The following is a 22,172-nucleotide window of genomic DNA, read 5'->3' as shown; positions in this document are numbered from 1 at the left end:
AGATTATCTCTGTCTGAACCTCTTTAATTTGTCTGGCCACTTAGGCATGACAGAACACAGGACAGAGCTCATAAATTCCATTCTTTATATATTTATACACTGATTCATTTAGAGATTCCCTGTTGAAAACATCAGTCACCTCAGGACACAGCATCAACAGACAATTAATGTTACATTTAATGCCAAGTACTCGTTAATGAAAACTAAACAGATGCAAGTGCAGTGATGCAAACCCACTATTGTTTCTCATATGGTTTAGGCACAACATGAAAAGTAAAGCTAAAAATGCTTTTGTATGACCACACTTTATTTGATCTTCTTGGCCTACATGTAATGCCACAGCAGTGCTTAACTTAAAAGTTATTTACCTCTGATCATTAAATCATTAAATTAGAGAATATGCAAGAATAAATTAATGTACTATATGGAGTATGTGTACAACTTGACTGCAACCAGAAATTTACATGCTCTCAGTTTTGCAGATGCCTGACTTAGAAGTTTCAGTGAAGTGACTGAGCAAAAGACAAGATCAGTACTTTTCCTCTCTGCTGGGGAAAAAAAAAAAGATGATTTGGTACATCCCAGCTGTATTTCCTCTTCCTTTGTCAGTCAGCCCCATATTAATCAGGAAAAGGGACAATGATGTGTGATTAAGACCAGTGACACTGCAACATCTGATAGACCTCTACCATTGCATAAAGTAGCAATTTAAGTATTATAAAGTTTTTAATCCAGAAACCAAATGATCGGGGGGAAAAAAAAAATCAAAATTCACATACAACAGAAAAGAACGAAGTAAATTAAATTGACTTCCTCATATCAAAAGTTCATCCAGCTCAAGTAGCAAGGTTCTTTAGCCAGCCCACTGTGAGACTGTCAGCTGTTTTCACAGGTGTGGAGTAAAATACACATTATAAATACTATGCAAATAAAACAAGGCCAAAGGAATAATCTATTAGCTGATCAGTGTGTTGTTCTGGTGTATATTTGATAAAAAGCAGGACAAAACAGGCTATAAAAGCAGCATAGAACTGAAATCTTGGAGTTTTTTTCTTTAAAAAAAATGTGGGCGCTCTTGGTTCTCATAGGTGCTGCAGCTGTTTCTGCACACCTGCAGGACCTTGCCTTTGATGGGTAAGAACAGTTTTACATTTGTATAATTTCTTCTGCATGAGTCAAAACCTTTCAACTGACTGACATACTTCAAATCAAATCTTATTCTCCCCTTTCAGGCAGAAGGTGTTCCGTGTGATTCCACAGAGTGATGAGCAGGTGGAAATCATCAATTCCCTGGCCAGCATCATGCAGGTAAAGAACTTGGAGAAGGGGTATATTGCATCTGAAAGGAACATTCCTCCTTTTGTTCAACTAACATAAAAAAAAAATAAAAATCATGCTACCAAACTGAAGACCTAATCTTGATTCCATTCAAGTCATCTGGAGTGTTTCTGCAGAAGGAAGAGGATGAGGTGATAAAGCTAGAGCTATACAAATGCCTAACCAATACCTTCCTAGAAAGTCTGGTTAGCCCAGTCTGAATATCAAAGTGTCCACCAGAATTTATTAATAGAATAAATTAATCTCAAATGCTGTATTCAGTGTAGGGTGCTTTCAAGAATGTATTAGATAAAACATGGAAATTCCAACTACCAGTACTTTTACCATTACAGGCAAAATATTTTCCTTGCGTAAATAATCTAAAAATCCACACTCCCCACAAATTGAACTTTTCTTTGGCTTCTAGTCTCTTATGACATCTTTTCTTCTCTGACTTTACTTTAAAGCTTCCTTTCTTTCCAACCAAGCTGCATGTTTCTTACTGACCTTGATGTAGATATATGATGACACAGTGACATGAGGAAAAACAATAAAGGCAGAAAATGTGTTTTCAATATTTCTTTTCAGCTTTGATGTTGTAAAATAGCTGTTGGTGAAAAAGACACCATTATCTGTAGGATGAAAGGGTGGTATTTTTAATGAAGTACAGATGTGGAGAGCTATCATCAACAGGCTAGTATAGCAGGGACAGTACTCTGTAGAAGAATATAATATTGGAATGGTGCTGCCAATACTAAGAAAACAAATATACCATGCTTGCTTTTAAGTGTATAGTATAAGGAAATTGTTTTCTTTTTCTATTAAGCGAAGATCCCTAACTGCCCTTGCTATACAAAGGAATTGGTCAGGACTGATCTAATAGAGTATCCTGGAATAGTCATCTCACTTGAAGACACATAGTTCATGAATATGCCCACCAGGCCCAATCTCCTTTACATTCATGAGATGAAAGGCTGAAAAGGTATTAGGTTAGAAAACCAGCTTTGATTTCATTGGCCTTTAAAACTCTATTTATTCATTTATTTATTTAATACTGCTAAATCCAGAGATCTGGAAGCTGACCTCAGCAAAAAAAATGTCAAAGAGTGATAGTGCTGTTGTCTGTCCATCCTGAACTAAGCATCTTCTGAAGGCATAGGTTCCTCATACCAACTTTAGTGAACTGAGCACGCATAAAGACAACAGTCTCTCCCAGCTGATTTATGTAAAGTGTGTATGTGGCATCTCTCTGCTACTGAGTCAGGAGTTCGTTTCTGTCTAACATCTATAGGCCAAAACCTCCAATGAACTCTGTACAAAGAATAAAAGAGGTTGTAGAGATAGTTATAATATTCAGAAGTCTACACATTCAGATACTGTAGAATACTTTAGCATTTGTGAAACTGTCACTACCATCTCCAGAATTCTGCTATATAAATTGCGGGGCCTAATAAAATCTTCAGAATCAATTCCAGTTAAAATTTAGGTTGCTGATTCTGGAAAGCTACATCAGGTCAGTGAAATGGCATAGGAATGAAATTTGGTATATTAATCACCATCAACATCACCATCATATATACACCCACCTAAAAATCACAGCCATGAGTATGTATGCATTTGTTTATGTATTTATATGACCTTCTTTCAGGTTGACTTTTGGCAGCCAGACTCTGTCACACTTGTAAGGCCAAAAATGCAAGTTGATTTCCGAGTTGAAGCCGACAAGTCTTTTGAGGTTGAAAAGCTTTTGGAAGAAAGTGGAGTGGAGTACAGGTAAGTTTGTGCTCACTACTGTATTTTGAATAGGAGATTCAATACTGGGAAAAAATGTATTTGATTTTTTCATATTGGTCAGCTGATCTTCCTGTCACAAACTTCATTCCTCCTGGGGATGGCTCTACTGAGTTCACGTTTCCTATAGGAGTTATAGCTGCTCTGCGTTAAAGGAGTGAAGTGCTGACAGATAAGAGACAGGAAGCATGGACTTACTACCAGGAACTTCCCTGAGGTGAAAGCTCACTGCCATACACAAGGCTGGAGTACAGAGGGTACAAGAAAGACTTCCTACTAAAGACAAAATGCAACAAAGGTGCAGAAAGAGCCAGAAAGTACACCAGAGAGGTTTGCATGATAGCATCAGGGAACTGAAGCCAGAAAGTGACAAAGACATGAGTTTCATTGCCTGAATACAGCTGCAGTGTAAGCGGAGGGAATGGACCACAGTGGTACATTACACCTCCCTGAGAATGGCAGCATTGTAGTGAGCAGCACTAATAGGAGAGTGAAGATAAATGAGCAGGACCAGGCAACTGCTTGTACTTCATATCATCCAGTCACTATGCAAACATTAACTAAGGACGACTTTGGGGTGGAGTGGGGTTGCCCGTCTTCATTTCTCCGTTAGTTCTACCTAAACATTGAAAATTGGCTCAACCCATCTTGAATTATCAGGCTTCTTCAAAGTGTGATGGATATTCTATCAACATCAAGTACTCAGACACTGAAAGTCAGTATTACTTGATCAAAATCTTATGACTTCATTTGGCTGAGTGCAGAAGTTTTTGTCTCAGCCCACTGTTGTTTCTACCAGATCTCATCCCTTCATTGGACACCACTCATCTCTCATGAAACATAACTGTTACGATCTACTAAATCGAAGGAAAATCCCTCCCTAAATTTACTGGCCTCATGTTAACCATGTTTGATTTGGATGCTGCTAGGGGAACACAATCTAAAAACACTCTAGAAGAAAACATCTTCAATAGTACCACAGCCCACATACAGCACAGGAAACCGCTTTCAGTAGAATTTCCTCTTTGGCAAAGGAGGAGTTACTCTACATGTGTTAGTTTTTCCTATAATATTCATGAACTCCCTCAGGTCCATGCACAAATCTTTTGATCACAATAAAGGTCACAACGTCTAGAAGGCGTCCCTGACAAACTTGAGTGCAGTGTCCTTGTGACAACCCGAGTCATTACAATTCTTTTGAAGTGCAGCTGCAGTACCATGGCATCATGTCAATATAGTAATCTGCACTCTTTGTTCTGAAGGCTGGTGCTTCCTCACAAACTGGCCTCCTGGTCTTCCATCAAATCACAAATGACCAAGGACACAACTTAGATGAGTAACATTTATAAGAATGTTAAGCACTGGAAAAACAAGAGGACTTCATTTTTTGATAGTCAAGGTTGAAATATAAGCAAAAGGTCCTCAAGAGTATGCTCAACGATGACCTGTGCCTTTGTGTCAGCCCCGGGGAAAGATGAACAGGAGAGATTTAACCTGTTCAGGCAGAATGCTGGGATTTTCTTACCATTGTGTTTTACTTAAATAGCCCACCTCACTTACAGTAAAGTAGCTTGGCAGATGGTTAATACCACCTGCAATAGAGCTGTCAAACCACACCTAAACTTGGAAGTTTGGTTTGACAGAGGATTCCATCAGGCAAATATCTCTGGGTTGTTGCATGAAGTGTTATGTTGCTGCAGTCTAACTCTCCTCCAGTGCTGTAAGTTCAAGAGAGGGCCCTTTTTCCTCTTGAGGCAGTCTGGTAACTTGAGGTCAGCCTAGAACTCAACACACTCCTCTCAGCATTGCTAGTTTTCTTAAACTAAACTGTTGCCACCTTGGAGGTTTACTCATATGGAAGCAAGTAGGCAGGTGCTAATTAGGAGGAACCTATTGCTCCCTGATCATTCTGGTGGCAAGACTGAGGCAGGAAGTAGTTTGCAACTTGAACCTAATCTATCTTATTTTCAAATGCATAAATCAATTCCCCCCACATTTCATTTCACAATCCACATGGCCTTAACTCCAGGACCCTGAAATGTCTACCTGGTGCTTCCTGTCCTGCTAGCAAACTATGCTTCTCTTTAAGCTTTTCATGGTGCCTTATTGCAGAGTTCTGATTGACAACCTGCAGGCTGCACTGGATGCCCAGTTTGACAGCAAAGTTCGTACTGCCACACACAGCTACGAAAAGTACAACGACTGGGAAACGGTAAAGTCGAGAAGTTTAACAGCGCGATATCTGAGCCTCTGTCGTCAAAATGGTTCCTGATATGCTTCCAGCCTTCTTCCCTTTTCCTCCTCTATTCCATCCATTAACACCATAACTCCTTCTCCAAACTCTTCTTCCCCTTCTCCCTTCTTGCTCATTACTGAGTTAATCTGTAGAACCCATCCCCCTACACCTGTTTCCTCGACTTCTGCTCCCAGCGCTGCAAAGAAACTGTGGCAGAAATCCAAGGACCAGGCTAACATGCTTCACTATTAATTTCCTCTTTCCTTGTCTCTCCTTCTCCCATCTCCTCCGCTAAAAAACCTGATTCAGTTCACTACTTCAATTCCAGCTCTTCATCTTCCCTCATAAGCTCTCCCCTCTTCCCTATGTTTTTCACAACCATAATAATTTTTCCTGACATGCAATCTTGACCGTGTCACTCTTCATAGCTCTGCAGGGGCTCCTTAGCATCCCTTGTATTACAGTTCTTTTACTTAAAAGTATGACAATCTCCCTTTCATGGCTTTCCCTTCAAAAATCTTTCATTTTGTGCTTATCATTGCTCACTAAGCACCTGTTACATTTTCAAACTAGAAACAATGTTTCTAGTTTGAACGTTCCCTCTCTATGTTCTATCTATAGAGCATATACAGAACTAATCAGTTTTCCTCCACCAGAACTCTCTTTAAAAAAAAAAAAAAAATTTAAAAAAAATAAAAAAAAATCTCCTTTTACATGGCTATTTAAAAATAAGAACAAAAGTTCTTCTGACTCTGCAAAGGTTATTGGTATGTAAAAACCCACTAACATACATAATGTCAACTATTATTTCAAGTATTTCCTTGCCAGTTTGTCTAGATCTGTCTGCTGTTTCCTGTCTTAGTCTTAGTTCATTCTTTGGGCATGAACTGCTTTTGCGTGCAGATGTGAAAACATTTTTTGTGAACTTCTGAAGCACCTGTAGCAAAGGGAACATGCTCCAATATTAACACAATAAAGGCTGTTATTACTTCCCTTAAATAATAAACAGAATGACATATATTCTTTCTTTTGTATCTGGCATTGGTGGACTGTTCCTACAAATCCCTGTCCAGCATTTCTGTCAGCAGTTCAAGAATGATGATGAATAAAAGAGCCACGAAACTGGAAAACATTACAACATGTAGAAGGTTTAAGGCATTCAATCTACTTAGCGAAAAACAATAACAAGATCATAACTACATAGGGTCAGCATTGAAAGGCTTCTGTAATCCACCAGCCATAACAGGTTTAGATACTAGAAAATCTTAATTCATACAGCTGTAGTACAAGTTGGAATTAATTCTTGGATATCTACAAACTGTATCAAATATTAGGTCAAGTTAGATGCTCAGAAGAGCCTTTCTGGCTTGAAGGCTGTGAGCTAATTAGTCTGGACCTGCGGAACAGGGACATGAGAAAATGTAACCTCCTTATTATACAGATAGCTGCTTGGACTGCTGATATCACTGCTCAGAACCCAGACCTTGTCTCTCGCAGTGTAATTGGGAAAACATATGAAGGACGGCCAATGTACCTTCTTAAAGTAAGTGCTTGATTTCTTTCTGCCACACTCTTCCTCTATTAACCTCCACAAGATTATGATGTCTATTAAAACACCAGTGATGCTAAAACAGTATCAAACATTTTGCTGAAAATCTAATACATTTTGTTCACTACTACTATGATTTTTTTCAACTTTTAAGACTTTTTTTAAAAGGGCCATAAGTTATTAGAAGTTCAGATCTATAAATGCAACCACACTCCTGAAAGCTGTCTCAATGTCCATGTACGTCCTCTCCGCCTGTTGTTTGTAAACCCATGGACTCTAAAAGTATCTATCAATGTCAGCCTCCTCAGCAACAGGCAAGAAATTTGTTTGAAATCTTTACCTTTGTTTTGGCTGAAGTAGACTTAATTTTCTTCATAGTAGCTAATATAGGACTGTGTTTTTTATTTGTGCTGGAAACAGTGCTGATAATTCAGGGAGATTTTAGTTATTGCTGAGTGGTGCTTGCACAGAGTCAAGGCCTCTTCTGCTTCCCATCCCACCCCACCAGCAGGTAGGCTGGAGGTGAACATGATGTTGGGAGGGGGTACAGCTGGAACAGCTGATCCCAACTGATGGAGGGGACATTCCAGACCATAAGACATCATGCTCAGCAATTATCTAGGGTGAGAGGGGCCAGGAGTCTGCTGACTGAGCTGGGCAATAGTTTTCATTTGCATCACTTGTCTTTCTTGGGTTTTATTTCTCTTTGTTATTTTACTTTTCATTATATTATTATTTTTAGTAGTACCAGTATATATTTTAATTATTAAACTGTTCTTAACCCACAAGTTTTCTCACTTTTACACTTTCAATTCTCTTCCCCTCATCTTGCTGGGGGCAGCAGGAGGAGTGAGCAAGCAGGCAGCTGTGTGTGGCTTAGTTGACAGCTGGGGTTAAACCATAACAATATTTTTACATAATTCTTATGAATAAATAAGACACAATGACTTAAATAAAGGCAAAGAGATGAAGATTACTTCCCAAAAACTAGATCAGCATTTACAATAATACATCATTCAAGCAAATAAGATCAACTCTTAGAGACACTACAGAAAATATATCAATAGTGCATAATAATAAAATAATTGGGAGGGGAGGCTTATATAGGTTAATAAAAACAAAATTGTTAAGAGTCTATTATTTTAGCTTGAATAGCATTGTCAGCTACAGCTGAGAGCACTCCATAGATTTCCATTTAATCAACAAATGCTATATTTGTATAAATTTTGTCATTTTTAGGTTAGCAAGCTGACTGATTTGTTCTGCATACAAATTATTTTGTTTCAGACCTGTTTTGTTGTTGTTGTTGTTTTCCTAGATGGGAAAAAGTGGTCCAAATAAGAAGGCCATCTTTATGGATTGTGGTTTCCATGCAAGAGAGTGGATCTCCCCTGCTTTCTGCCAGTGGTTTGTGAAAGAAGTCAGTAAGCTTAATGATAAAATAATATTTTACAAAATGCAACAATATTTAAAAAATCTTAAGCAAGCAGCAGGAGCTATGGCCACTGCAGATTGCCTTTTTACCTTTAAATACCTGCCTGCACATCCCTTCTCTCACCTCAGATGGTGAGGGTGTGAGTACTTAAATTAGATCTTAATGAATGGACTTGTAATCTTTCAGCAATTTAAGACTATCTAAAATCATATGTAAGTGGTACTAACAACTACACGGGTTACTTACACAGTCTTAATTTCCTTTTTGCACCTGTAATCAGAGACAGGATAAAGACAAGCACACAGGCCTAATAACACTATAACCATAGTCACGTTCTTTGCATAGGCATTAGGACTAGGGAATAAGGCACACGAGAAGGCGTTTGAATGCACACCAGAACAGCTGTATTCCCTGCAATCAGCTTTACACAGGGAGGGTGGAAACCTGCCCTCAGCTAAGCACAGAGTGGACTAAGGGAATGTACCCAAGAGAGGAGGAAGGCTACAGATGAAGCTGCCTAAACTCCACTCAGGAAGATGGAAATGCATATACATCCCTTTGAGCTGCCACTCCAAGTTGTACAGAATGGTTTTTAAAACATGACACCATATTCAGGAAAGAGCTACACAGGTAAAATTCACTTCAATTCAGGCTGGGATACTTTAGGCCTTGTCTAGTTTAGTCTGGATGCTTTAGGCCTTGAATTAAACAATATTATCTCCTTTATTTTTTTCCCCTCTCCTCATCACCCATATAAAGCAGGTAGGAGTTACCAAATGCTGCAGTCTTATCTAGAGAGAAGAGGCATATTCCCCCTCAGCAGGAGGATATCAATTAACTTACAAAAACAATTTGCTGATTGAACCATCAATTTTCTAAGAATTCATGCTTGAAGATTAAAAAACAAACAAACAAACAAACAAACAAACAAAAACTAAACAAACAAACAAACAAACCAAACCAAAACAAAACAACAAAAAAAAACAACAAAGCCAGAAACAGCAGCTGGGATTTAAAACCCAAATAAAGGTAAAGCCAAAGTCCATGAGTGAGCCACACTGGTAGAGGCATTGATGGCAAGTATAATCTCAGTCTTATCAGCCAGCCATGCGGTTTTGTGTAGAGAGCAGTGGAAATTGAAAGTGACATCTCAGTGGAGTCAATGGGAATGTGATTTCATTATCTCCCAATAAGGCTGCAGACAGTATGTGCTACTGTTTTTCTCCTAGCAATTCACGTCACCACAGCTGTCATTTTCACTGTCTGGTCACTTAATTCATGGCTTCACCTGACACCAGCAGTGGCTCTGCTCTGTGGATCCAAGTGTGGATAGGCAGAAGTGTGTTTAAAAGCACAGTCCTCTGAGCATCATCAGCTGTTCACTTGGGATTGCTTCTAAAGATAAAAATAAATAAATAAATATGCAAATAAATTAAATAGATAAATAAATAAATAAACAAGCCTAGATGAAAACTTGAGCAACATGTATTGTTATACGTATCTCAAAAAAAAAACCCAAGCATTAAAAAAAAACCCAAACCACCAAAGAGGGAAAAGTAAGTTTTAGTGATTTGAAACTGCTTCTGTAAATTCTGTATCGAATCTTCCCAGCTGCTAGTTACAGGACAAAAGATGCCTTTCTCCGTTTTATGGCTTCCTGTGCTGGCCTTTCTGTAGACTAAAGGGAACATGAGTGCAACATACTCCTTAGAGTAAATTTCCATGATCATTGTATGCTCCGTCAACACAGATATAAGTCTGTGAACAAGCATACAAAGTGCCAGGCCATGGACAATGAAGACATACGGGTTTATGGCAGGAGTTCTTACCTTTCTTACTCAATGTATGTGTCTGGAAAAGTGCAGGGGAGAATCTGCCTCCCTAGGAATATGTGCATCCACAGCATCGCGACTGGAAACATGTAAGTTTGTTCTTTGGAAATGTCCTCTATAATTTTGATTATTGATGAAATCTCCTTGTAAAACAGATATAAAAAAAAAGTGGGAATAATGGTTTTTTTGTCTAATATAAATTAAACTTAAACCTTTAAGGTGACAGGATGTAGGGAGAATATATGGACAGGAACCATAAAGAAGCAGCTAGTAGATGGAAATCTCTTATTAGTGACTTATTATCCTGTTCAAAATCAACATTGCTTTACCATATCAGTTATCTACAAGAACGAGATAGCTTTCTAACAACAGTGTGGTCTGAGTGAGGTGACTAGGGTTTCCTACCTGATCCTGTTGTGTGATCAGTACAACCCACTTACTGTGGAGCATTGGTAGCATGGTGTATAGAGGGGATCTTTCCTTTGAACATCCAGCCCGGGAATGGCCACGCTGCCCAGCCAGCCAGGACAGCGAGTGAAAATCCATTAAGTATATATAATATCACAGAGCTGCCATCTCACATGGAGGAGTCACCTGGATGACTTTGCCCACCACATCAATTAATTCCCGATTCAGACCCAGGCCTTTCAATACACACAGGAGTTACAGATCTGTAAAGACATCATCAGCGTTTTCCACTTTCTTCCAACTAGGCTGTTGAGACTTATGGAAAAGATACTGTCATGACCAGACTTCTCAACAGCTTGGACTTCTATGTTTTGCCTGTTGTTAATATTGATGGCTACGTTTACACTTGGACGAAGGTAAGTACGTTCTTGTTTCTCAGGAGTAGTACTGCTGAAAAAGCCAACTGTTAGAATGTTCTCTTAGTTCTGATCTGTGCTTCACCATTCTATTTCAGAACCGCATGTGGAGAAAGACACGCTCTAAAAATGCTGGTAGCCTTTGCTTTGGTACAGATCCCAACAGGAATTTTAATGCTGCCTGGTGCAGTAAGTGTCACATAAAGGTCTCTTCTAACCAGAATGATTCTATGATATTTTCTATGGTCATACAGAGGTGCAATAGCCAAGATACTTAATTATGGATTATCCCTATCAGATCAAGCTCAAGCATGAGTGTTACCCACCTGTATAGCATTGTGGAGTAGCTTGTCTTCAATTTTTGGAGCAATTTCAGGAGAAAACCAGATTTGATTACTAGCATAATCAGCATAGCTACTTCTATAAACATATATGTACACTTACACACACCTATACATGTATATATATGTATGGGTTCTATGAGTTCAGAGCAGAAACTGAAGGAGATTCCTTTTGCTTGGTTTCACTCTGTGGAGAGTGCTCTCTTTTGAGTAGTTTCCACTTGTCTGTTTCCTGGAAGTATCTTAGAAATGGGGAATATATGTAAGGAGATGATTGTGCTGAATCAAATCAATATCCCAAATCACTTTACATAGTGTAAGGGTTTACATCAATACTCAGTTTTTCCCAAATATGCACACTATACAGGGCATATTTTTTTAATGCTATGTCATGTTGCCCTTAACTATTTAATAAAATATTCTCTCCTCTGATATGGCATGTGTAGCAGTAGGATTTCCAAGGCTTATCTACAGAAGTGGGATAATATGACTTGTTACAACCAACTTTTTTATTAAATACTCACTAAATTCACCTTTCTTCCCAGCTCTTGGGGCCTCAAAAAACCCCTGTGATCCCACTTACTGTGGCTCTGCACCTGAGTCTGAAAAGGAGACCAAGGCTTTGGCTGATTTTATTCGTGATCATCTTTCTACAATCAAGGCATATGTGTCAATTCACTCCTATTCCCAGCTGCTACTGTTTCCTTATTCATATAATTACAAATTGCCATCTAATTACAAGGAACTGGTAAGTCTCTTCGTCATTTTGACATAATGAAAAGAAAAAGTAAAAATCATCAGTTGTTATTTAGGTCCATTTAAGTTCAAGCAGTTTCTTTAACATCTGGAAAGAATCTGTACTGCTAGTTTTGGAAAATACTTCAGTCTTTCAGAGCAAGAACAATGGAAACCATGATGGCTTCAAGCCAGTTCAAGCACAGTGTAAACTGCAGAGCCTTGTTTAATTTCCACATCCACAATGAGCTTGCCACAAGGCCAGGTTTGTCTTCTAGTCATGCTATAGAGGAATCCAGTATGCTGTGCAGCACTGCTTCTTTCTAATTCAAGGTTGCTGTGTATGTAGCTTTAACACATAACATAGAAACATTATGCCCTGTAAGTCAAGCTAATAGCTTGATAGATTGTAATAACTATGAAATGACTGAACTGGTACCATCAATGGCAGAGGAAGATCTCTGTCTACCACTTCCTACTGAACCTTAGTTCTCCCTGAAGTAAAATGGTGAAAATCCTATTGATAAGGTTCAGGACAATGAGACAGTTTTTATCAAAAGTATAATTAAACCCAGATACCACACAGTTAAAGGGTTTCAGTTCTGAGGTCTTTCTAATCAGGCCTGGACTCAAACACACCTTTTATTTGGAAGAGGAGAGGATGAATGTGGTGTTTTAAAGTACAATGCCTCTTTTATTCATCCTAGAGAACCACAGTCCAGACCACAACCTAATGCCATTGAATTAAGATAACAAGAATCTGGAATATACTTTTTTTTTTTAATCCTTAAAAACAGAGAGAAGGATTAAATATGTAGAAAAGTTGTAAACATTTTAAAGGCAAAAAAAATCAACAATCAGGAATAATAAAGTTACTTCAGTTCTCTGGCATATTAACAATTAGAAGCTGTGGGCAAGGGAAACAGCATAACAAACCAAAACAAACAAATCTTCATTCCCCCTCTTTCCTCAGTGTTGCCAAAAGTCCAAGGCAACAACACTGTCTGTTGCTCTGCCGTGCAGATTTGACAGATTTATGAGTGCTCCCAAATCGATGTCATGATTCTGAAGCGCAAATACGAACTGCAGCCAACAATGAAGTTTCTTGTTACATTTTTTTGCTGCTTAAAAGAGAGGATGAGATAAAGATGAAGATTTTGTTTTCTTAATTTATATTCCAGAAAATTTTAATTGTAATTATTCCAGGGAACTGTAGTAATTTCTTGCCTTCCATTTTTACAAAAGCTTCACATTCACACATTGCAGTTCAGTCTAAAGTGATAAAACAGCACAAACCCCTTGAAGCTGCTTTGTTGTCAAGATCACAAAGTTCCCACATGTTAAAAATTTGCATTAAATTCTGTCTGATTCTTTGAATCAAGAGCAAATGTGATGAAACATAACTAAAAGTACAGCATGTTTCTCACAGTATTAAATGGGAAAAGTTTACATTGACAGCTCATTATTAAAACAATCCTTAACAATGAGAAAGAACCTATGTGCTTTTCTAGGTTTCAAAATTCCTTTATTAAATTAAAAATTTCTATTAGCAATGTTTTACTCTAATATACAGTAAAATTTAATGAATTACCCATACTAAGGTTCTATAATTTTTATCAGTAAAATCTCTCCTTTCCTGCTATAGAGGACAATTCTGCTACTGTTATTGAGCATAAAAAATAAATAGCCCAGGAATGCAGGCTATATATATATCCCCAGCCATTTGATTCACTTCATAAGTTAAGTCTTTCCAACATCACTTAATCCTTTATTTTAAATTTGGCACACTGATCTCCAAAAGAGTTCCATTATTTTCTACTACAAAGCAATCACAAATCTCACCACCATAAAAAGATGACCTTACAAGTGTTTTTCACATCTTAATTAAGAGAAAATATTTCCTCTATTGGTGATCCCAACAAAAAGACAGCAGGATCCCAGAGGCATTCAGCTTGTGTAGCACCTGATTTTAACAAGAGAAGACTTCTTGCCCAAAATCCTTCTTTTGGAGAACGAGGTCAGAGTATCACCCAATCAGCATTACCTGTAGCTGGGATAACTAAACAGAAAGGGCCTAATTCACTCCAGTATCAGTGAACAGAATAGAAAGACTAACTTAGGATCTGGGTCATGTTTGAAAGTGCTTCAAACTTCAAATAACTAAAACACATTCATTTAAGCTGTGACTAAAGAAAATTCAAGATTTTCACACAGTTGTACTCACTTGAAATGAGACAGCTACAAAAAGAGGTAGAATTTGGTATGCCAGTTTTGTTTCATGTCTAAAATCTTCCGTCTAGATTTAGAATTTAGATAAATGGTGAAGAATAAGTATCTCAACCTTTAATAGAAATTGTTTGGGCAAATAGAAGGATCATAAATCACTTTGCAAATGAAGAAGCAAAATTTATAGTGCCATTATCTTATCTTGGATGTTATTTTTACTCTGACAGATCTAATAAATTAAAGGAAATATAGTTGCAATTTCTTATCTCCTTCAGTGAGCAACTAGACGTGTGCTTAAACAAAACCTCACGTCTGATTATCATTAACAACATTTTTTTCATTGTATTTAATTAAAGGTAGCATAATACCATGAAGGTTTATGCTGCATTTCAGTGTCTGAGATATAGAAGGGTAAAAAAACTGAGTAGTCTGAGATTGAAGATGCTAAGTCTGCAGAAGAGAAAGGTCTGGAGAATGCTTGTACCTTTCTTTCCTACAAATGTACTGAACAGCATGTCCTTGGGGCTCAAAAGACTTTCTGTTCACAGCCTCAAGAAATCACTAGAAGGCATAAAACTGTTCTGAACAGGGCTTTTTGAGAATCCCAGACATCCCTTATGCTCCACTGAATTGCTATAGCAAATCAGAAGAACCCCAAAGCTCTTACAACTTTCACTGAGTTGGAGATTAGAACTATCCCCCAACCATCTCTGGCTCTGGGATATAAAACGTGAGGTCCCTTCCTTTCCACAACTTCCCACTCTTCTCCTTCGATGCAAGAGGACCTCTGAGGATCTCAACCCCACAGCTCACAAGGATTTTCTCAAAACTTTTCTCCCTTTATTCGGGGTTGTTGTTTCACACCTCCCACCCTCCTGCCCCCATGTGTTGCACCAAACTTTCACTGTTATCCAAACAATAGCTGGAAAACAAAACTAAAAACACCCAAGACACGAAAAACTAGGTCAGGAATTTCTCAGAAGTTACACAACATTCTTGTGATGACACCCTGAAAGAAATATGTACTACTTCTGGTGAATCACATTTTGCCTGCTTCATAAGCCTCTTGACTCAGTTTTTTACTATACCCTAGAGGGTTACCCAGCACACAGGATACACACTTGAATCTCTCTCCTACAGAGAACAGAAGCATTACATTTTCACAATCAGAAAACATGCTTGGCAAAAGCAGTATCTCTCCACACCCCAAAAAGATTCTTTTAATCTTCATTTTACTATTCACAGTTTTGTCCTCTTGCAATAAAGAACTCTGTATTTAATTACAGTTCTCATAAACAGTTCAGCCCATATTTTTTAATCAGTTCATATTTTGGCCTTAGCCTTCCTATTAGGTCACTCTATGCTTTCCTCATTTCCAACAGACAAATCTAGCTTTATCAGTTCTTGTTTGCATTCAAATTGGTTCTGAACTATGATTTGATAGGGCAGAGGAATGTGTGTCGTGCCCTTCCTTTCCAGACTCAGTTCTCTCTCTCAGTTAAACAACAAACTCAGTACCAAATAGGAGCTGCAGCCAGCTTGTACTCATTGCAGTGATGAATGTACATGTAATATTACAGTTTGGCAGGCTGCAGAATATTATATTAATTTACAACCCAAGATAATTTTCTAGACATGGGATTTTAGTTTGTATTACCTGAATGCACACAACTGATCAAAAATCACCTTCCATATTGGGTTGGTCTAGCATCTGATTTCCTCCTGAGTACTTAAAACAGGATGTAGTAAAAAATGGAGATATGCCCAGAGCATACCTTGCAGCCTTCACAAAGAGTGAAATTCAAATATATTGCATGACTTTGTGAATATAGTCTGATTATATAACCTCGTGCCTGGGAACAAAGTTTTTTTACTCCTGACTTTATTTCTGAATGTGTTTGATTTATATGAAGACCTGTGTATAGGAATTTTTGAACAGCAAAAGTCTGTCTCTTCATATAAGAGATGGGTGTACCAGTGAGGAGTTGCAACCTATGCTGTTCTTGTATCTGTGCTATAGTAAATTCCTCTGACTGTACTATTTGTTACCAGTAAATATTGTTAAAGTCAGCTGGGAAGCACAACAAACAGGAAATTAGGCAGAAAAGCAATATTTGGAATTGGCTTCACAGTCCCTCCACTGAGCTTGCCACAACAGATGTCCCATGAGAGAACTGCTCTGCACTGACAGCCATACAGTTGTGAAAAGGACAGTTCTAGTGGCAGCATCTTCCAGATGAAGCTCATGTGTGAAGCCAGCAGAAAGACAAGAGTCTCCAACAGGGGTGGGGCACATTCACCTTAACTCAGTCACACTGGAAACCCTCTTACTAGGGATCTATTTCTTTAATGTTCTGGGAGACTTCCAAAGAGAAACAGGCTTGCAAAGAAAAAGGGAGCATTATGCTAATGTCCTTCACTTAGCTGCCCTCCCTGTGCTCCTGGGGGACATGCTTAACTATGAGCACCAACATAGTGAACCAAATTATACATCAGTCATGGACTCTTTTGAGGGGAGTCTTTCTTGGCAAAACAATAAGCCTCAGAAGTTTAGCTTCACTTGGCTAAAGTTAATTTTGCAAATACCACATTGTCAGGCTTTCATTACAAAAGAAGTTGAGGGTTGATGAAGTAGCACATGAGACCGAGGTGAAGTGAAAATAGAGTTTTCAGTCTCAGGAAAATCAGTCTGCAGTCCAGTGAGGACCAAGAGGTCCAGTCAACCAGTGAAAAGGCTTCTTCAGATCACTGTCAAACTGTGAGGGCAAAGAGAGTTGTCCACATACAGCGGCTGCAACAACATCCCTGAAGAGCTTCTAAACAGCTACAATTTGCTGGCAAATCTAGTCTGATGATACAAAGGTAAAATGCGGGAGATGCTCCCAAAAAAAATTACTTATTAACACCTAGAAGGTGCCTAGCCTGACAATTTATCTTTTTAGTTCAAAACTCCAGAAGTGCTGAGAAAGAGCAGCCAATAACATATCTTTCATTAAAAGCTAATAACTGAAAAAATAGGTTGGAAGGTTGTGAATTATGTAAGATAAGCAAGTGAGAACACAACTCTGCTGCCTCACTGGCCCATGCACTCTGTACACAGGGTCCCACAAAATATTAGTAATTGTTGTGTACACAGAGATGGGTGACCAGTGCAGGGCATGCTACCTTCTGCTGGAACGACCAGCTCTGAGAGCTCAGCTCTGAGTCAGAAGCTGAAAAGCCATTCCTGCCCCCAGTTACAAGGTATTAATTTGGAGGTTTTTTTCTAGGACTTCAGGGCGCCAGTTGTTTCTCTGCTACTATAACTCTCAGCAAAATTTTCCTTGCAAGAATGGTATTCTTAACAGTAAAAAAACAAACAAACAAACTCCAAACAAACCACAACAATTCAGTTAAGCCAGTTCTGCAAAGAGATCTAAAAAAATCACTCAACAGCAAAGATTGTCCTCAAAGGTCAAAAAGATGCTTGCAGCTATATCCCAAATAACATACACATCTGAAAATCCAAATCCCTTTTTTCCCTTTTGGAAAATGTTGGACATTATTTTTATATCTCTACATAAATCTCCATGTTATTTTCTTTTTACAAATTGAGTAATTGTGCTATTTAAAAAAAAAGAAAAAGAAAAAAACCCTCACATTCTGCACTTATACACACAAGTAATTACTTAATTTTTATTATTTCTGCTGTTTTATATAATATTACTAAGAGATTACTTTAGGTCTTATAAAGCTGAACTATCTTTTTTACCTTTAAGTTTTGGAATATAAATCTATCAGAAAAGCAAATGGTAGAGAACCACTTAAAGGAAAAAAAAAATCAGTTATTAAAACTTCTGAGTAAGTTTTATTTCATGATGAAGACATAAATGCTCAGTCATGTTTTTTCATTTAGAGAGGGTCATTTAAAATACCACCTCAATCTTCAACTTGGAGAGCTTGAGGAAGTTGTTTGTTTGGATTTGAGGCTCTTAACAGCTGGAAATCTCAACTGTTCTTTCTATAAATCTCTCTTTTTACAACTTCCTGGCCAATAATAAAAAATCCCTCAGGTAGAAAGATTTCCTGACATACTTTTTTTCTAGTATCTGTCCTGGTATGATTTAAAACCAGCATTTGGCAGCTGAGTGAAAGGAATGGCCAAAGAGCAGCTCTGCTCTTCTGTGGTCTGCACGATGCAGTTTACTAGAGAGCAAATGATAGCTACCGGCAGGTCCACAAGTAGTATCAGACTATCTTTCCAAATAATCAGTTTACATTTAAAAATTCATTGACTATTGAGAGAAGATTTGACTCAATCTCAGCTGCTGATTAAATGCATATATTATAAACAAAAGATGACTGAAGAAAATATGGTATTACTAGCAGATAGCAGTCTCCAACTTCTACAATTCCTTCAACATGTGTTAAAAATTATCATGGATTTTAGAAAAATCAGCTTGTGAAGGGATTAAAAAACCCAACCAAACAAATAAAAACCTCAGTACTGGAGAGCACACAGCTACCCAGTCGCTCTGACTCCAAGATTGTGAAATGCAAAACAACAACATTCCTCCTACAATCGCTTGTGTTTGGACAATAGCAAGGCCAGAAACCAAACCTCATATTCAGGTACAGACAATGTTATAGGTGGAAAGATAAGCTTCAAACGCTCTTTCATCTGCCTTGTTTGTATATTCTTAACATGCTAAATGACCACAAATTCCTACAGCAAACTCCCATAATTCTAGAATGTTCAAAATCCAACATTTGGGAATGGGTAAACACTTGCAGTTCTGCAATGAAGTGAGCTGCCAGTGCTAATGCAAACATATTTTCATGCTGTTTTGTAGAAGCTGGCAAAGCTCTCTCACTTAACTAAGATTTTCTAAATATATTGTCCAATATACCTTTTTGAGTAACTCACAGGAACACTTGAAGCATAAGGATGAACAGAGAACATTTTACAATATATCTTCCACTGGGAAGTAAGCCAGAATATAACCTACAGAGAAAGAAGGAGCTTTAGGAAATTCCTGGAATAGTAAGCCATTCAGCTGCAAGCTATAAAGATATGGCAACCCATTACTTAGTCTTATATTAAACATCTGTTTTCAAAAATCATTCATATTTATCATTTGTTAGTAATAGTTTTCATGTTTTATTACCAACATGCTGTATAATGAAGAACTGGAAAAGTCACACATTCCAAAGAAAAGTCTGTAATTTTCCTTCATGCAAACATAGAAAGCTCCATAGTACTCCTGATGGGCCTGATCCAAGCCTCACTGAAATCAGTGGGAGTTGAATGAGTCCTTCTGTGCACAGGAAATGAATTGAAATTAATGAGACTACATATGGTTCCAGGGTAATCTATGCCTTTTCTGGCTGTTAATATTTATAAGACCTTAATCTGCTTCCACTTGTATCAGTGTTCAACTCTAAGCTGACTCTGCTCTGAATTTAAAGCTGCATGAATAGAAGGAACAGAAAGACTATTGTATGTTCACAATTTACTGTACCAAGTTATTACTATTATTACTATTCTCTAAGATTCTCTTATCTCACAGTAAGATTCTTTATTTAGTTTTAATCTTGTATAAGTTTCTTCTAAGTACAGAAAATCCTGTTACTTGTTGTGCCCTTACCTAGTCAAACTATACTGGACTCTACAGCTGCCTGAACATCACTGCAGCCAAACAGAGGCTGGCCCATACCCCACCAGCGCTTGCAGAATGAGTGCTTTACTGATGAGCCCTTCTCACAGCACCAGCACAGGCTGTGCCTTGGCAGCTACTGGCATCTCGTCACTCTGAGAGCTGCACGACAGTTTGCAAAGAAAAACTTCTCAAGCATGGCTTTTCACTTTATTCATCAACCTACCTGCTTAGCTTCACTCAGAAAGCTTCTTAAAATCTGTATTTACCATTCTTCCTTTCCTACAGAATTCCATTGCTCACACTGCAACCAAAGAGCTGGCCAGCTTGTATAATACCAAATATACATACGGTCCAGGAGCCACAGCAATCTGTAAGTACTGCCTAAATACATATAAAAAGTGCTACTAAGACTATCAAATGCCGTTTTCTAGGGATACTTGTTCCTCTTCCTAAGTACAGAATCACAGAATGGTTTGGTTTGAAAAGGACCTTAAAGATCATTTAGTTCCAACCCCCAAGTAGTTCCAACCTAGTAGCAGGAGCTAGTAGTTCCTAGTTCCAACCTCCTTCTTTCTTCACATTGATTTACTCAGAGGTACATATGAAATCTCTCATTTCTAAATACAGGATGATAGATTCCTTAAGGATCCCAGGGAGTGTGTGACCCCCTGGAAGGTAAAGTGATGTGGTAAAGTGTTTAGGAATTCATGTGCATAGCATGAGTTCCTAAATCATACACAGCTTTAAACATAAAAATCTTGACCTGAGATTTTCTGCATTTCAAGTACTTTCAAGTCAAAGTGAAAAGATGATGTGAATCCTAAAGAAAGGCTTCAACCACTCTAGCAACACAGATAATTATTTCTTTTACTTTGAATTAGAGTATTAAATACAATTTCTACATTAATGTACTAATTACAATTCCATTCTTTTACCCTTCTTGGGAATTCAGCTGACAGGATATAGCCTTTGCAGTGTCAAAAGCCAAGCTAAGGTTGCCCAATCTAGATTTCTAGAACTTCAATATCCCCTATATTTATGATCTCTTAATTTACTTAAACATGGAAGCAAATATATTTCCTTCTACTTCTCTTTCTTTAAATAATTTTTTAAATTTTAAAAAAAAAAGTTTCCCAATATTTTTAGAAAATTTATGGAGATTTTTCCCTAAAAAATGTTTTGGTGATGCTTAGCAATACTAGAGGCTTTTTCCTTAGCAAAGAGACTGCCTTCATTGTACGAAAGTACTGGAAAGGGAGGGTACCATTTATCCAGAAGAAAAAGGTGGAGCTGATATACCAGATCTGTAGTTCTTTCAGATCAGTATGAACCTCAAAAAGCTACTCAGTGAGGAGGTATCTGCTTTGAAAACCAAACTTTTGAAACAACCCTGTGCAAGCATTCTCTTGCTCCTTAGACATTCCTCCCATGGTCTCCCCACAGTATTGACAAGGAGAGAGCAGTGTAGCTTGTTTACACTTGCTTGCACACATCAGCTGGAATGAAGCTCACAAATGGCCTAAAATCACAGCTGTTTTTCCATGAGCAGGAGTAATCAATCAATTCACTGAATATTATGACACTTTTTTACCTGCCCTTTCTGCATTTCTGGCTATGTGACCTGTCTCTAAAGTACATCACATATCAATGTGTAGCCACGCTTTTCCAGTGAAACTTTTATTTGTTTATCAACAGATCCTGCGGCGGGGGGCTCCGATGACTGGGCCTTCGATCAGGGCATCAAGTACTCTTTCACTTTTGAGCTCCGAGACACTGGCAGATATGGTTTTGTTCTCCCCGAGTCTCAGATAAAGCCAACCTGTGAAGAGACGTTCCTTGCTGTTAAATATATTGCCAATTATGTCCTTGAGCACTTGTATTAGAATGGGGTTCTAAAAACTATTAAAGAAGGTTGCATTCAAAGATGCCTTCCTTTTTATTCTTCTCAAAAAATGTTTGTTTTTTTTTTTTATTTCTCTTTACTTAATGTTCTTATTCAGATCCTTAGCCCGTTATAGGTCAATAGAACTACAAGTCTGTCAGGAGAAATTATATTTTTTATTAAGGCAACTGATATAGTCAGGGGAGTCTAAAAAGAAGGAGCACAAGAAGCTTAATCAACTTAAGCTAAAGGTTGCCTTAATGATTAAAATTACATTTACACATAGCAGACAGGCAGAGCATTAGAACTTCTACAGCCTGAATGCTAAACAGAATAAGAACAGCTACATGTTTCATATAAATGCA

At 37.9% G+C, this 22,172-nt stretch overlaps 1 protein-coding gene across 1 annotated transcript; it reads left to right on the top strand.

The window, feature by feature from the left end:
• Positions 1 to 1,063: 1,063 nt before the first annotated feature.
• On the top strand, positions 1,064 to 21,826 carry LOC103780797 (carboxypeptidase B-like). Its single transcript, XM_008948490.1, has 11 exons — positions 1,064 to 1,134; positions 1,233 to 1,308; positions 2,966 to 3,090; positions 5,221 to 5,320; positions 6,786 to 6,887; positions 8,212 to 8,313; positions 10,874 to 10,984; positions 11,083 to 11,173; positions 11,871 to 12,073; positions 20,211 to 20,295; positions 21,621 to 21,826. Exons 1-11 carry the CDS (start codon positions 1,064 to 1,066, stop codon positions 21,806 to 21,808), a joined length of 1,254 nt encoding a protein of 417 aa, XP_008946738.1. The 3' UTR covers positions 21,809 to 21,826.
• The last annotated feature ends 346 nt before the right edge of the window (positions 21,827 to 22,172 follow it).

This window comes from Merops nubicus, unplaced genomic scaffold, assembly GCF_000691845.1.
Source record: "Merops nubicus isolate BGI_N331 unplaced genomic scaffold, ASM69184v1 scaffold15580, whole genome shotgun sequence".
Classification (NCBI taxonomy): Eukaryota; Metazoa; Chordata; class Aves; order Coraciiformes; family Meropidae; genus Merops; species Merops nubicus.
The sequence above is the reverse complement of the archived record's forward strand: the minus strand, read 5'-3'. Positions and strand labels throughout refer to the sequence as shown.

What these genes read in the sequence shown, in the direction of transcription:
- LOC103780797 (XM_008948490.1), top strand. Translation starts at nt 1,064, where the DNA reads ATGTGGGCGCTCTTGGTTCTCATAGGTGCTGCAGCTGTTTCTGCACAC. An exon ending in CCCTGGCCAGCATCATGCAG is followed by an intron (nt 1,309 to 2,965) that starts GTAAAGAACTTG and finishes ACCTTCTTTCAG; the next exon opens with GTTGACTTTTGGCAGCCAGA. An exon ending in GCCAGTGGTTTGTGAAAGAA is followed by an intron (nt 8,314 to 10,873) that starts GTCAGTAAGCTT and finishes TCTTCCAACTAG; the next exon opens with GCTGTTGAGACTTATGGAAA.